Genomic DNA, 12,413 nt, shown 5'->3' with positions numbered 1-12,413 from the left:
TAATGGGAGAAATATTTTATTTCCTTTTACAAAATTCCAGCTATCTGAAGTTAGTGCACATTCAAGGGAAACAATATACCAAAATATTTTTTTTCTGACTAATCCCATTTTAGAGTTTTTATATACAAAGAGAAATAGAGACAGAACTTAACAGGTAGCCACGGGTTGATACGTAACTAAAATGGTAGTGAGATCTTTGATTAAAAGAGTTAAGTGCTTTTGCCTCTGCACGATTCTGAAAGTGGCAGTCCCAAGGGCGTGTCTTAAACAGTGCGCTGTGTCCGCTGGCAGGATTCTGTGGACGGTGCCTTGAAAGCCTGCAGCAGCAAGGCCTGGTGAGCGAGTGGTGGAGCCTTAACTGGCCCGAAGAGTGGGGAGCTGGTTTTTATGGGTCTGCTGGGGGATGATCTGCACACCACCTTGGGCATTAGTTGTTCCAACCTGAGAGCACTGAGGGTCTCTCCCCGCAGGACAGTGGTCTGCCTGACAGACGCTGTGGTGAGCTCTCTGCTGACTGAGTTTCGACTTGGCAGCAGGGACTTCCTCTGATTTCAAGTAGCGCTGTGGTTAATTGCTCACGGCCTTTCTGAACTCTGAGCTGGGCTGTGCCTCCCTCAGCCTCAAGGCACAGGCGACTTCACAGTAGCCCTGTGTACAGGGACAGGCTGACCGTACTGTTCTACTGGCAAAGGTCCTGCTGTGTGACCAGTCGGGAGCAGCGGAAGGTCCTTACTCCCTCCCCCCTCACGACGTTTGAAAGGCCTGTTTGAAAGTTCTTGTTTGCAAAAGTACTCCATCTTAAAAAACAAAACGCCAAACCTTCAGCAAAGCCCTCCTACTGGCGCTCCTTGAAGGGATTTCCAATGAGCATGACCCCTCTGTGGGTCACCAGGCTTTTGATGTCATCTGATATCAAAGTATGGAAAGAAAGAAAACAAGCAAATTGGTTTTGCACCTGTCTGGTGGGAGCCACCTGGGCATCTCAAGGACAGGAGCCACTTTCCTACACCCCTGGTATGAGCAGATGTTGCTGATAATGCCAAAAAGGCCTGAGGAGGGATGTGGCCTCTGCTGGGACAGCCCTTCTGTCTGACAGTCCCTAGGAGCTGGCTTTATAGCAACTCTGGGAGGGTAGGGAACTATGCACCCCACAGCTCCATGTCCTCCAATATTAGCTGGGCTTGAAAAACAGACACCGAGGCGTCTATCTCTGCAGGACCCCAGGATACGGGAAATGACCACAGAGGTGCAACATGGGACACAAGGGGACAGTGCCCTGTGTTCAGGAAAGGCTCTTGAAAAGGGTAAGGAGCACTGCCTCCTATGGAGGGAGCACGTAGTGACCACAGAAGCTGTAGAGCAGACTCCTGCTGTGCTCAACACACAAAGACCTCATGCTTCCTGCTTGACCAGGGGCTCAGGTTCCTGAGCAATGGCCCATGTGGCCACTCAGGTGTCCCTGAGCTGGGGGTGAGGGGGAAGCATAGTCAACTTCATCTGGAATGGGACAGGACATTCTAGTTTTGGAATTTGAGTTGGAAAACAAAGGGAGTCCCAGAGAATAGAGAGCCAGTCGCCAGAGCAGGCAAAGTGTTTCGGGGGGTGGGGGGATTCTCAAGTGTGACAAAACCGAATAGTACGTCTTCAAAGGTCAGATGCCACTCTTCTGAGAGGAAGTCACCCAAAGGAGAGCATCTTGGGGTGCTAATCACCACCTCAGCTCTTCTGTGGTTCTGTGGAGCATCCCCACAAGTCAGGTGGCATGACGGCCAGAGCTCTAAGAGGTGTAGCCTGCTCAGAAGTGTCCAGTTTGGTCTAGATACAGTAGACACACCAAAGGGCAGCCGGGACACTGTGAGACATTAATGGAGACTATCCCAAGCTGAGGTTCAGTGGGTGACTGTCACTGTCTTTGCGTGCCTCAGGACAGCAAATGCTCCAGACAGAAGTGCAGTCAGCAGCTGGAAACAACTGGAACCCCATGTAACTTGACCGACAGCAGGATAGGAGAGCTGCCTCATGAACCCCACTGGGGATCCTGGTAGTCACAGGGACAGTAGAAGTGACAGTGTTTCAATCGTCACCCAGTGCTAAACAAAAGCATGCTTGGAATTGTGTGCCTCAAATCAGTGTTGGGAAAGCCTCCTGTGGCTCCCTATGGTTCTTTCCCGATGTCTGCTTAGGAGACAAGCCAGTCTGCGACCCCAAGTCTTGCCGTGATCAGCAAGACTCTGGTACCAGCTTAGGGGTGGGACGTGGATTAGACAAGCACCGCACTTCCTGCATATGCAAGGTTCAGGTCATAGGTCACAGGCGCTGCCTTTCATAGGTCATAGTAGGCCGGGACATAGTTGGGAAACTCTGGGGAGCAGAGGGCCAGAGAACATCGTAAGGGCAGCCCATGACACTGATCTCTCTTCTGCCAAGACAGGAGTGAATGTTCCATGTCCTCCAAGTCACAATGCTGGGCTGACATCACAAGGTCCTGTGAAGGCAAGGGGCTGCAGCCCACAGCCTTGGAGAGCTAACACCTTCCTCATCTAGAGAGGTCTCACAGCTGCCTCAAACATGCACAAGTACCATCTGCGTGCATCCCCAGGATTGGTTCATCTGAAGGGAGAAGAAATGAGAGACACTAATGTCTACGTTCTCTCGGGGAGGGGGCAGGATGCTCAAAGTCATGTTCGGTTAGAGACAGACATGTTGGCTCAAGATGAGCTCTCACTTTGGAGGCTCAAAGGTGTCACTGGCCCTGAGGACTGTGGGCCTGAAGGACAGATCGAAGGCCTTCTGGTCCCGAAAGCTTTGGGCACGATACTTTGCAAAGTGCACCGACCTGTTATGCTTATGGTCTGATAGGTCCTTTTCTGCCCCAGGGGCTCTTGGGGGCCCATCCTGGGCAAGGGATTGGAAGAGTGGGTGGCCTCCAGCATCAGATGGGAGCCAGGAAGTGTCGTGTGTGTTCTCCAAGGAGCCGATGGTGGTCCTACTACTAGCCAGAGTCTGGCTTTCTTGGGGCAGGTGCTGGGAAACCAGGCTTTGCTGACTGCCAAATGTGGGGCCAGGTCTGGGAGGCTCCCAACTTGTGCAGGTAGTCAGTATTCCTTCAGCCGTGCTGTCAGGTTGTTCCCAGGCCTGAGGTACTGGGTGGCTGACCTGTCCCTGACCCTGGGTCTGTTTCTGCATACGCAGGTCACAGGGCTTTGTAGGGTGCCCTGGAGTAGCTAGATTCTTGCCGGCCTGGAGGCTGTCTCCTCCTCCTCCTTGAGTTGGGCTCTTTCCCAGACTCTTCAGTGGTCTTGAGGGATCCTTCTGAGCCCTGTTCCTGTGCTGACAGGGATTCTCCTCCACTGGTGTCTTTTCATTCACTACTGGGTCCTGAGAAGCCCATGCTTGTGGATCTGCCACACACAGCACATCTGACTGTCCAGTCTGGTGTGATCGTACATGTCCTGGACCAGTTTCCTCTGATCCGAGGTGTCTCTGTGGCCTGCCCGTGTCCACCTGTGCTGGCAGCCTCTCTTTGGCTTTACCTCCCAAGGGTTTTGCCTGGGGGGCAGACCTATGCACTGCCTTCTGGGTGGGGACAGGAGGCTCTGGACCGTGGGCTAGCTCCACCTGCCTGGTCTCTCCCTTTGTGGCTGGCCTTAAAGGGGCGTGCGCTGCACTAGAGAGGTGTTGCTCTCTCTCAGGATACTTTCTGTCCAGTGCCTGTGGACCCAGGGAGGGCAGCGGTGGGTGGTCCAGATACTCTGCTGGCTTCGTGTGTGGCTCTGGAGATGCTGTGCACAGAGGGTCTCTTTCCGCTGCTGTAATCTTGTTCCCTGGCTCACTTGAAACACATGGGGGAGACTTAGTAGACACCAGGCGAGAACCGGCAGCTTCCTGTGGCAGAATGGCTGGGGCTGCCGACCTTAGGAGATGGGTCTGCACCAGGTCTTCCGAGATGATGCTTCCTTCAGTGGCTCTACTCTCGTGCTTCGGGGACCTGCCTGACACCAAAGGAGGCTGGCTGTGGGGTCCCTGTGCTATCTTGTCTTTATAGTCCTCGACACTTCCTGACCACGGTGATGTCTTCTTTTCAGGGCTTTCTTCTCTATCCTGGGCATCCGCAGCCTGTGCAGTCACCTTGTGCTCCGTGTCTGCGATGCCACTTGCTTGTGTCAGTGTCTTGTATTTGGTGTCCTGGGCACCTCCTGGCTGTGATGAGATCTTCCGTCTTGTGTTTTGGGCACCACCCGCCCATGTGGTTGTCTTGTGTCCAGCATCTTGGGTGTCACTTGCCTGTGACACCGTCTTGTGTTCAGCATCCTGGGCACCACCTGGCCGCAGTGCCATCAGTTTAGTGTCCTGGGTCCTATCTTGCTGTGTTGTATCGTGGTCAGTATTCTGGACGCTGCTTGGCCACAGTGTTTCCTTGTGCTTAGGCGCCTGGGAAGCATCGAGGTGTGGCATTAGGCTGGGTTCCACATCCTGGGACACAGGTGGCTGTGTGAGTCTGTGCGCACTGTTCTGGGTGCCACTTGCCCATGACACTTGCTTGTGTCTAACACCTTGAGCACCTGTCTGTGGCACTGTCTTGTATTCGGCCTCCCTGGAATCACCCGTATGTGGCATTACCTTGAGTTCAGCATCCTGAGTACCCATTGGCCATGCTGTTATCTTGAGTTCAGGGTGTTGAGTATTACTTGGCTGCAGTCTTGTGAGATCAGCGGCAGTCCCTATTGCCTTCCCAGAGGCTTCGAGGCTTGCAATAGGCTGGCTGCTGCTGCTATTGTCCAAATCATGGTTGGCGTTTTCACAAGAGACGCTTGGTGGCTGAGCTAACTTGTTCAGGGACCCTGGATACTCTTCCTGTCCAAACTGGATGTTCTTGCCTGGTGCTATAGAACCGTCAGGCCTCATGCAGTCCTGGGTTGACACCAGCACCATGTTGGATGTCCCTTGCTGGAAGCCAGTGGCCGAGGAGGGGCCCACTCCTGCATAGCTTTTCTCAGCAGTGGGGTACATCGAGGGGCCATCACCACTGCAATTCTTGAGGTCATGTGACTTCACAGGGTTCTTATTTTCCTCTGTCCTACCGGGAAACGTCTTGGAAGGGCTTGGTATTAGGAACCTCTGTGAGGCATCATCACCCGCATGGGCACCATCTCTTAGGTCTTTCTGGAGTCCACGCTGAGCTACAGGATGGAGACTCCTGGGCAAGCTACAGGGTTGACTCTGCACTGATGGGTCTCGGGGACCCCTCCTGTCTTCGATCACAGTGGAAGATGCCGCCTGTTCATTTTCAGCCATGACCTCTCCTCTCACACCTGGAGAGCATTTTTCTTCGGGACCGGGAGAGGCCGGCATCTCGTGAACGATGGGAAGCTGCACTGTTATCTGTGGGGGGTTGATGGCAGGCTGTGCTCGACGCTCAGCCTGGACTGCTGTGGGGGCCAGGACAGGGATCCGAGTCACAGATTCCTGTTCTGGCAGGTGCCTCTGGATGGCAAAGAAGGGCTCTCTCTCCATGCCTGAGGGCGTCCTTTCGGCTTCGTCCTCAGAGCTGCATACAGTCATGACGATTTCAGGGGCCCCTCTTGAATTATCTGTCACTCCCTGGGTGTCAGCTGACACCTCTTGTGTACCGGGCTGTGCTGTTCTGTCCCTTGCGACTGGCCCAGGACTTCTGGGGCTGTCCAGTCCAAGCGAGGACAACACTGGTTCATGACCAGGCAGAGCGTGTCCTTTGATAGACGTGCCAGAGAAACCCATGTTCAGAGCCATGCGACTGTCCACGCCAGCCACCACCTGGGGCACTGAGGACACAGGGTGCTCTGTGCGCTCTTCATTCACGAGGGCTTGTGTTTTGTTTCTGACAGGCTCCAGGTTTTCTGAGTCGGAGAGTGGTGTGATGATCCCCCCGGGGGGCCGGCGTCTGCACTCAGAGTGACTAAGTTTTGCACAGTGGGACAGCCAGCTCTGGGGGCCACAGACGATGGTGGCAATGCTGAGGGCTGGCAGGGGCTCAGCTGTGCAGGCCAGAAACTGGGCCGGGGGGATCCTGGTACAGCTGGTAGCCATGGTGGCCACGTGGAGTATCCGTACCTGTGGCCTGTGCACTTTCCTCTTCTGTAGGTTCTTGCTCTTCAGTCCTTCCTTGTGCAGGGCCAGCACGCCGGCCTCAGAGTACAGGCAGCTGTTCTGTTCGAATCTTTCCTTCAGCTTGGAGAGGATGGAGCTCCGGCCCACAATTCTGGGCAGGAGGCCCCTGGCAGTTCCGGGCCGCTGGGCAGGGGACTTCTCGCCCGCTTCCTTCTCCCTAGCCTCCTTCTCTTCTGCAGCCAGGAACTTCTTCAGGATGTTTTTCACAGTGCTCTTCCCGCTCGAGGGGCTCCACCGGGGCTTCTCGCTGGCAGGGGTCCTCTGGCTGGTGCTTCTGCCTCCTTCCTTGGTCTTTTCCAGGAGTTTGTTGATAGTGGCGCTTACAAAACTCCTACCAGGTCCTTGCTTATCTTTAGAGATCAGCCGGCCAACGTCCCGGGTCTTCTTGAGGTGGGGCTCCCGGCCAGTGCCCATGAACTTGGCCTGTAGAAGCTGGAAACGCGTGGGTCTCCGGCCCACCTCCTGGAGTTGGGAAGGGTGGTTGGCCCTGTGTGTCCTGTCCTCCACCTTCTGGGGCCCGTCTGCGTGGTCCAAGATGTAAAGCAGTAAGCTGTTGAGGATGGTACGGGCCGCCTCGTCACATGTCCTGCTGATCCTCTTCTTCAGCGTCTGCGCATCCATGGCGGTCTTGTCACAGCCAATCTTGCCGCTCTCGGAACTGTAGGGAAACAAAAGTCAAAGCAGTCATGGATTTCATTCGTTTACATAAGCTCACTATTATCTCGATTCTATGTCAACTTGACACGGGCTAAAGTCATCCGACAGGAGGGAACCTCAAGAGAAAAGCCTCCATAAGCTGACAGGCAGACCTGTGAGGCATTTTCTTAACTAGCAATTGATGGGGGAGGGTCCAATCCATTGTGGGTGGTGCTGTCCATGGGCTGTGGTCCTGGGTTCTATAGGGAAGCTGGCAGAGCAAGCCAGGGGGAGCAAGCCAGTAAGCAGCACCCTTCCATGGCCTCTGCATCCGCTCCTGCCTCCAGGTTCCTGCCCTGTTTGAACTCCTGTCCTGACTTCCTTCAGTGATGGCCTATGATGTGGAAGTGTAAGCCAATTAAATCCTTTCCTCTCCAAGTTGCTTTGGTCACGGTGTTTCCTCACAGCGGCGGTCACCCTGACTGGGATGGCATCGAAGCTCCCAGAGGACCCCTGTGGCTCATCCTTATGAGTCAGGACCTATCTGGTCTGGCTGGTGCCAGTTCTGAGCACTATCAGAGAGGCCTCTGCAAGCCTGAGACATATGCATTCAAAGAGCTGACATGTTACGTGGGAGTATTAAAGGACAGCCACATCGTGGGCACTCCGAAAGCCTTGGCAGGGTGTGAGTAAGCACATCGCACTGGGTAAAAATAACTAAACCCGAGTGGCAGCTGTGCGGCTCAACACCAAGAGCTCCATTGTTCTGGGTAGTCAGTCAGGACATAAAGGCCAATCCCCGCTGCGGCTGCTCTGTCTTTGCAAGAATAAACCAATCCTGGGGCGGCTCCAACACTCCCTTGGGGCCCAGAGTGGAAAGCCATTGGTCTGCTTCAGAGTTTAGGAGCCACAGTCCCGGAGCTCCGGTTTGCCTCTGTGGCACCTGGTTGCCACAGTCTTACTGCCTGAGCTGTCTCCTCTTCAGAAGACCTGTGACAATCTCTTCACACTGATTTGGAAGCTGTTCGGGGTGGAGAGAGACCTCCTTTCACCTAAAGGGGCTCACCATCCTGGGACGCCATCACCAGGGTGATTCTGAAGATTTTGTGCATTCTGCAAAGCCACCTGTATGTCTTAACAGCTGCCATAGGCAGGGGGCAGTGGCTGGGGGTGGGGGTGGGGTGGGGCAGGCTGTGAGCCGCTGCTGGGATTGAGGGAATTTGAGCATAGTTGCTTGGATATGCGTGGTCCCAGATTTCCAGCCTCTGAGGTAAGTAAGACGTGCCATCCTGGGAGTGGGTTGGCTTTGACTGTGGGTGGCAAGTTTTCCCTCTCTCAGAGCATCTTGTAACTGGTGGCCATTAAGTTCTACATCTTGGGGTTGACCTAGATACCAGTTTCTATCTGGATTATCTGGGGTCTCTCTCACAGGCACATGCTGCATGCCTATGAACTAAGCCCTTACACCCCAAATTCCTCCCCCTGTTAACTGTGCCCCTTAGGCACACAGGAGCTTTCTTGGCCTCCACCCACTACAGCCACAGGGCCCTACTGCTTTAAGATTCATCAGACAGTTGCTGGCCCCAGGAAACATTCCCTGCCCCTCTTCCAGGCTTGTCTGCCTGACATGCACACAGTCAAACAGTGTCCGTGTGCTCTCGATGGCCACCGGTCATGTGACCACACTCCTGCCAATCACATCTAGCCTCTACTCTCCTCGGATGTTCTTCGTACAGAGGACAGCAGCATCTCTGACCCACCCTAGGCTGGGCACAGCCACGCCCTTCCTATGTTGTCCTGCTTGCCAACATCTTCTGTGGGTCTGGTTTCATGTGCCCATAGGATCTCAAGCAGAGCTCGGGACCCAGAGCAAGCTGAATTCACGCATCTGCAACTACCAAGCCCATACGCTCCAGCGTGGCCTGGAGCGGTCTACGCACACTTCACTCTACAGTCTCTATGAAGAGAAATTTGACAAGTATCATTACCAAACTTCAACAAGGTACCCTGTGCTGGGCCACCAGAGCCCCCTTGTGTGAGCTCCTGGGAGCCACACAGCTTGTGGAGTCATAAGGTTCCTGTTCCCCAGGCCTGGGGTGCGGATAGACTCACCTGGCTCAGGTCCTGTGAGGAGACTCAAGGAGCCTGTGTACCTCTTGGAGCTTTGTGGTCACTCAGTGTGTGAGCCGATCAGGCTATTCCAACTGTCTTAATAACTTCCTCAGGTGAGTCAATAGCGTGACTGAAATAACCAAGCTGACGACATCCAGTCGATATTCTGACCGACTGACTAAAGGCCAGGGGGCCCAACCATTCGGGACACTGAGTATGTCCCCAAGTCCTCTCTGAGGGCTCCTGAGCCTATGGTCTAGAGGGAGAAATAAGAAACTCGCCTGGCATTAACTGTTCATCTTCTCCTGTCACAGGGGGGACGGCCTAGTGTCTCTACATGCCCCATGCCATGGTGCCATGCTGCCTTCCACTAGTAGTGCCAATGTCTCGGTGGTGGTGTGTAAGCAGGGCGTTCTTTAGGGAGACTTGCTAAGTGTCCTTAGATCAAGAGTGTTAGTGTGTCTAAGCCCAGCCTGGCTGGTTGGGCTGAAGCCATGCTATGCAACACGTTTCAGTTCCCAACCAGTTAGAAGCTAGCGTTATCGCCAAGGTACCGCCCAACAGCTCACCACCTGCCCGTCACCAGGGACCAACACTTGAGGCCACTTGGGGCCTTTCAGACATGAAAAGGGGTTTTATCTAACAGCCCCAGATGGAGTTTTGGAACGCTCCCCAAAGCTCTCACCGTCATCTCCGATGTTTTCAGTTAGGGCAGCGCAGATGCTTTCCTAAGATTTATGGGCCAGCATTAACAGATTAGAGCAGAGACTTAAGTTCTTTTCTGGTGAGCTAGCCACACCTGGCCCTGTCACACCAAGGCCCTACACCGAGGAGTGACACCGAGGAGTGAGGAGTTCACTGGGATTTCCCAGCTCACTCCAGTGAGTCAAAACTGTGCATAACAGTCATTATAATAAAAATTTCCTCGTTCATGTGGATCTTTGGTTATCATCCCTCGGGCCATCCACTGTCTGTGAGTGAGCTTCTGTCCTCTTCCAGAAAGCCTCTCTCAGATCTGCAGGCCCAGCCTTTCGTGTTCTCCCAACTCCTGGTAGGCTCCAGATGGAGTAAACCTGGGGAAATGGAATTCTAACACTCTCACCTTGAGATCTTTGCCTTAGCTCATCTGCCTGAGGCACTCTGTCCTCAGACCAGCTGGTGCCAGGCCCAGGGGACAGACTCATTGTTCTCTCTCCAGGGCAGCCTCAAGCTCCTAGCCCAGGGCTGCTCCCCACCACACCACCGGGGTAGCCAGTTACCATGTGACCCCTTAGAGTTCCCAGTGCAATTTCAAGAGCCATTCTGCTTCTGCCCATGGACCTCTACTGCACCAAAATGTGAGCAGGAAGTGTGTCTGTTTTCTTTTCCAGTTCACTCCGGTTGCCCAGAGTTCTGAGCATGAGCATCGGACCTTCTCGGAAGCCTGTGGATGCAGTAGGAGCCCCCGTGGATGCCTATGGGCAACTGTAGGCAGCATGCAGACCTCCTACCCCTCTGCCCTCCTGGCTCTAGCCTCAGCTTTATAAATCTGTTTCCTACCCCAGCAGGGCAGCTTCTCTGTCCTCCTGCGTGTTTCTGCCCCCCCCCACGCTCCTTCCAAGGAGCCTTTCCTAGCTGTGAGTTGATGCCACAACCCCGTGGAAGCCTCTCTGTGCTCCGTGTGGGTTCTGACACCCAAGCCATCTCATGTGGTCCCCTCCCACACTGCCTCGGTTCTTCTGAGCTGATGCCAGAACACTCCAGAGTCTTTGCTGCACGACCACACCTCACACTGGAGCCCCAGGATGGCTTGTGGGGCCTTATGCTGCCTTCGTCAGGGCACTCTGCCCAGCTGCAGTGTGTAGACACGACTGAGCCCATTTTCCATGTCCCTCAGGTACTTGGATGAGCTATAGAGCCCGACCCAGGATGGAACAGAATCTTCCCTTCCGTGGCCAACACAAACAGGGGGCCCATAAACCTTCCTAATTTAGGCAGGCAGGCAGGCAGGCAGGCAAGGTCAGGACGGGAGACTAAACAATCATCTCAGGACACACCCAGGCTGCTCAGTCCTCAGGAATGCCTACGACATCGACATCGGGACTTCTACAGAGAACAGCAGACCTCTTTGAGCACAGGCAGCCTTGGGTCAATCCAGTTCCTCATCAGCTATGGACAGCAGGGCCTTGCTGGACTGCTCCATGGTCGGGGGTGTGGCAGCGATGCTGGGTACCTGCTCTGCTCTGAGCATTCTCTGGCAGAGAGCACTCCTCTGCCTCAGTTTCCTTGTAGGAGAAGTGGAGGTCTCAAACTCCAATGGGCAAACCAGTAGGCAGCCTTCCCCCATGACTCCTCCCTTGAGTTTCTGCCCCGGCTTCCCCCTGAGCAGTAGGTGTAAGCAGAAATAAACCCCTCTCTCCCCAAATTTGTCTTTGGTGATGGTGTTTGTGATAGCAACAGAAAAGGAAACTAAGACAGTATTATTATACCCATACTCCTGATTCTGACACTGAGGCCGGAGGGCCACAGCTTCTTCCTGCTCATTCTGCCCAGCACATGATGGATAACCACTAAGCATGCTGACTCACCACCATGTTTTATTTTTATAGCTGTCTCTTCTGGGAGCCTTTCCTCAAACTCCATAAATATCAGGGAGTCAGGCCTCCCTGGCTCAGGGCGGGGGGCGGGGGAGCAGTGGCCTTTGCCTGCCATTCCTCAACACCCCTCCTTAGCTCATAGAAGATTCCCAGTAGCTCCAGCAGCTTCTACCCATAGGTCCTCATGGCCACTCTGGAAGGACAAGGTGGCCCTGAGGACGGGCACCCTTGGAGGCCACCCTCACAATTGGGTCAGGAAGTCATCTGTATCTCATCCACACACAGAGTCCTGACAAGCTCAGTGTCCTCGTGGGGCACTGGTATGGGGACTTTGGACAGCATGCATAGCCTGGTCACTTCCACAGAGCAGTAACCGCCTGTCTCAAGGGCTGGCTGCTCAGCCAGGGTTCCACGGATGCACTTGCCAAATTAGAGTCAAGAGAGATGCAATCTAGGTTCCTTTTTTTTTTTCTTTTCTTTTCTTTTTTTTCGGAGCTGGGGACCGAACCCAGGGCCTTGCGCTTGCTAGGCAAGCGCTCTACCACTGAGCTAAATCCCCAACCCCTCTAGGTTCCTCTTTACTTTTATAAGTAAGATTGCACCTTGTTTTCCAGCTTTTCCTGGGATGGAAACTACCCAGGACCTCCTGAATACTAGGCATGCACTCCCCCACTGAGCTACACTCAGTCCACGGAGTCTGGTTTTAAATAACAGAGCCTTTTAAGCAGGGCTCTGAATATGTTCCTCATATGTCTAATGCTGGGCTGTGAGTGATGAAAATATATTTCTTAGAGAAAAAAGTGTCTTCCACACATTCCAGGAAACCCAATAAGGATGCGGGTGAGAGTGTCTGTGAGGCCCAGAGCAACACTGTTTCAGGAGGAGTCATGGAGGCCCAACTACGGATGAGGTGAGAGTGTCTGTGAGACCCATGGCAACATT

The 12,413-nt window shown here is 54.0% G+C and overlaps 1 protein-coding gene and 1 long non-coding RNA gene across 3 annotated transcripts in view; one reads left to right on the top strand and one right to left on the bottom strand.

Moving 5' to 3' along the window:
• Adprhl1 (ADP-ribosylhydrolase like 1) overlaps positions 1-12,413 on the bottom strand; it is a 31,883-nt gene continuing 19,470 nt past the window's right edge. The window contains exon 8 of the mRNA NM_001409008.1: positions 1-6,805. Within this exon, the coding sequence (NP_001395937.1) occupies positions 2,722-6,805 (4,084 nt within the window). The 3' untranslated portion in view covers positions 1-2,721. The remainder of the gene's footprint in view (positions 6,806-12,413) is intronic.
• On the top strand, positions 7,693-11,299 carry LOC102548530 (uncharacterized). Of its 2 annotated transcripts, none has more exons than XR_015640463.1 (4): positions 7,693-7,910; positions 8,626-8,785; positions 8,873-9,008; positions 10,266-11,299. It is a non-coding gene; the product is annotated as an uncharacterized LOC102548530 (long non-coding RNA). The 2 variants fall into 2 exon arrangements; XR_015640462.1 differs by having other exon boundaries at positions 7,693-8,053.

This window comes from Rattus norvegicus, chromosome 16, assembly GCF_021556685.1.
Source record: "Rattus norvegicus strain SHRSP/BbbUtx chromosome 16, alternate assembly SHRSP_T2T, whole genome shotgun sequence".
Taxonomy (NCBI): Eukaryota; Metazoa; Chordata; class Mammalia; order Rodentia; family Muridae; genus Rattus; species Rattus norvegicus.
The sequence above is the reverse complement of the archived record's forward strand: the minus strand, read 5'-3'. Positions and strand labels throughout refer to the sequence as shown.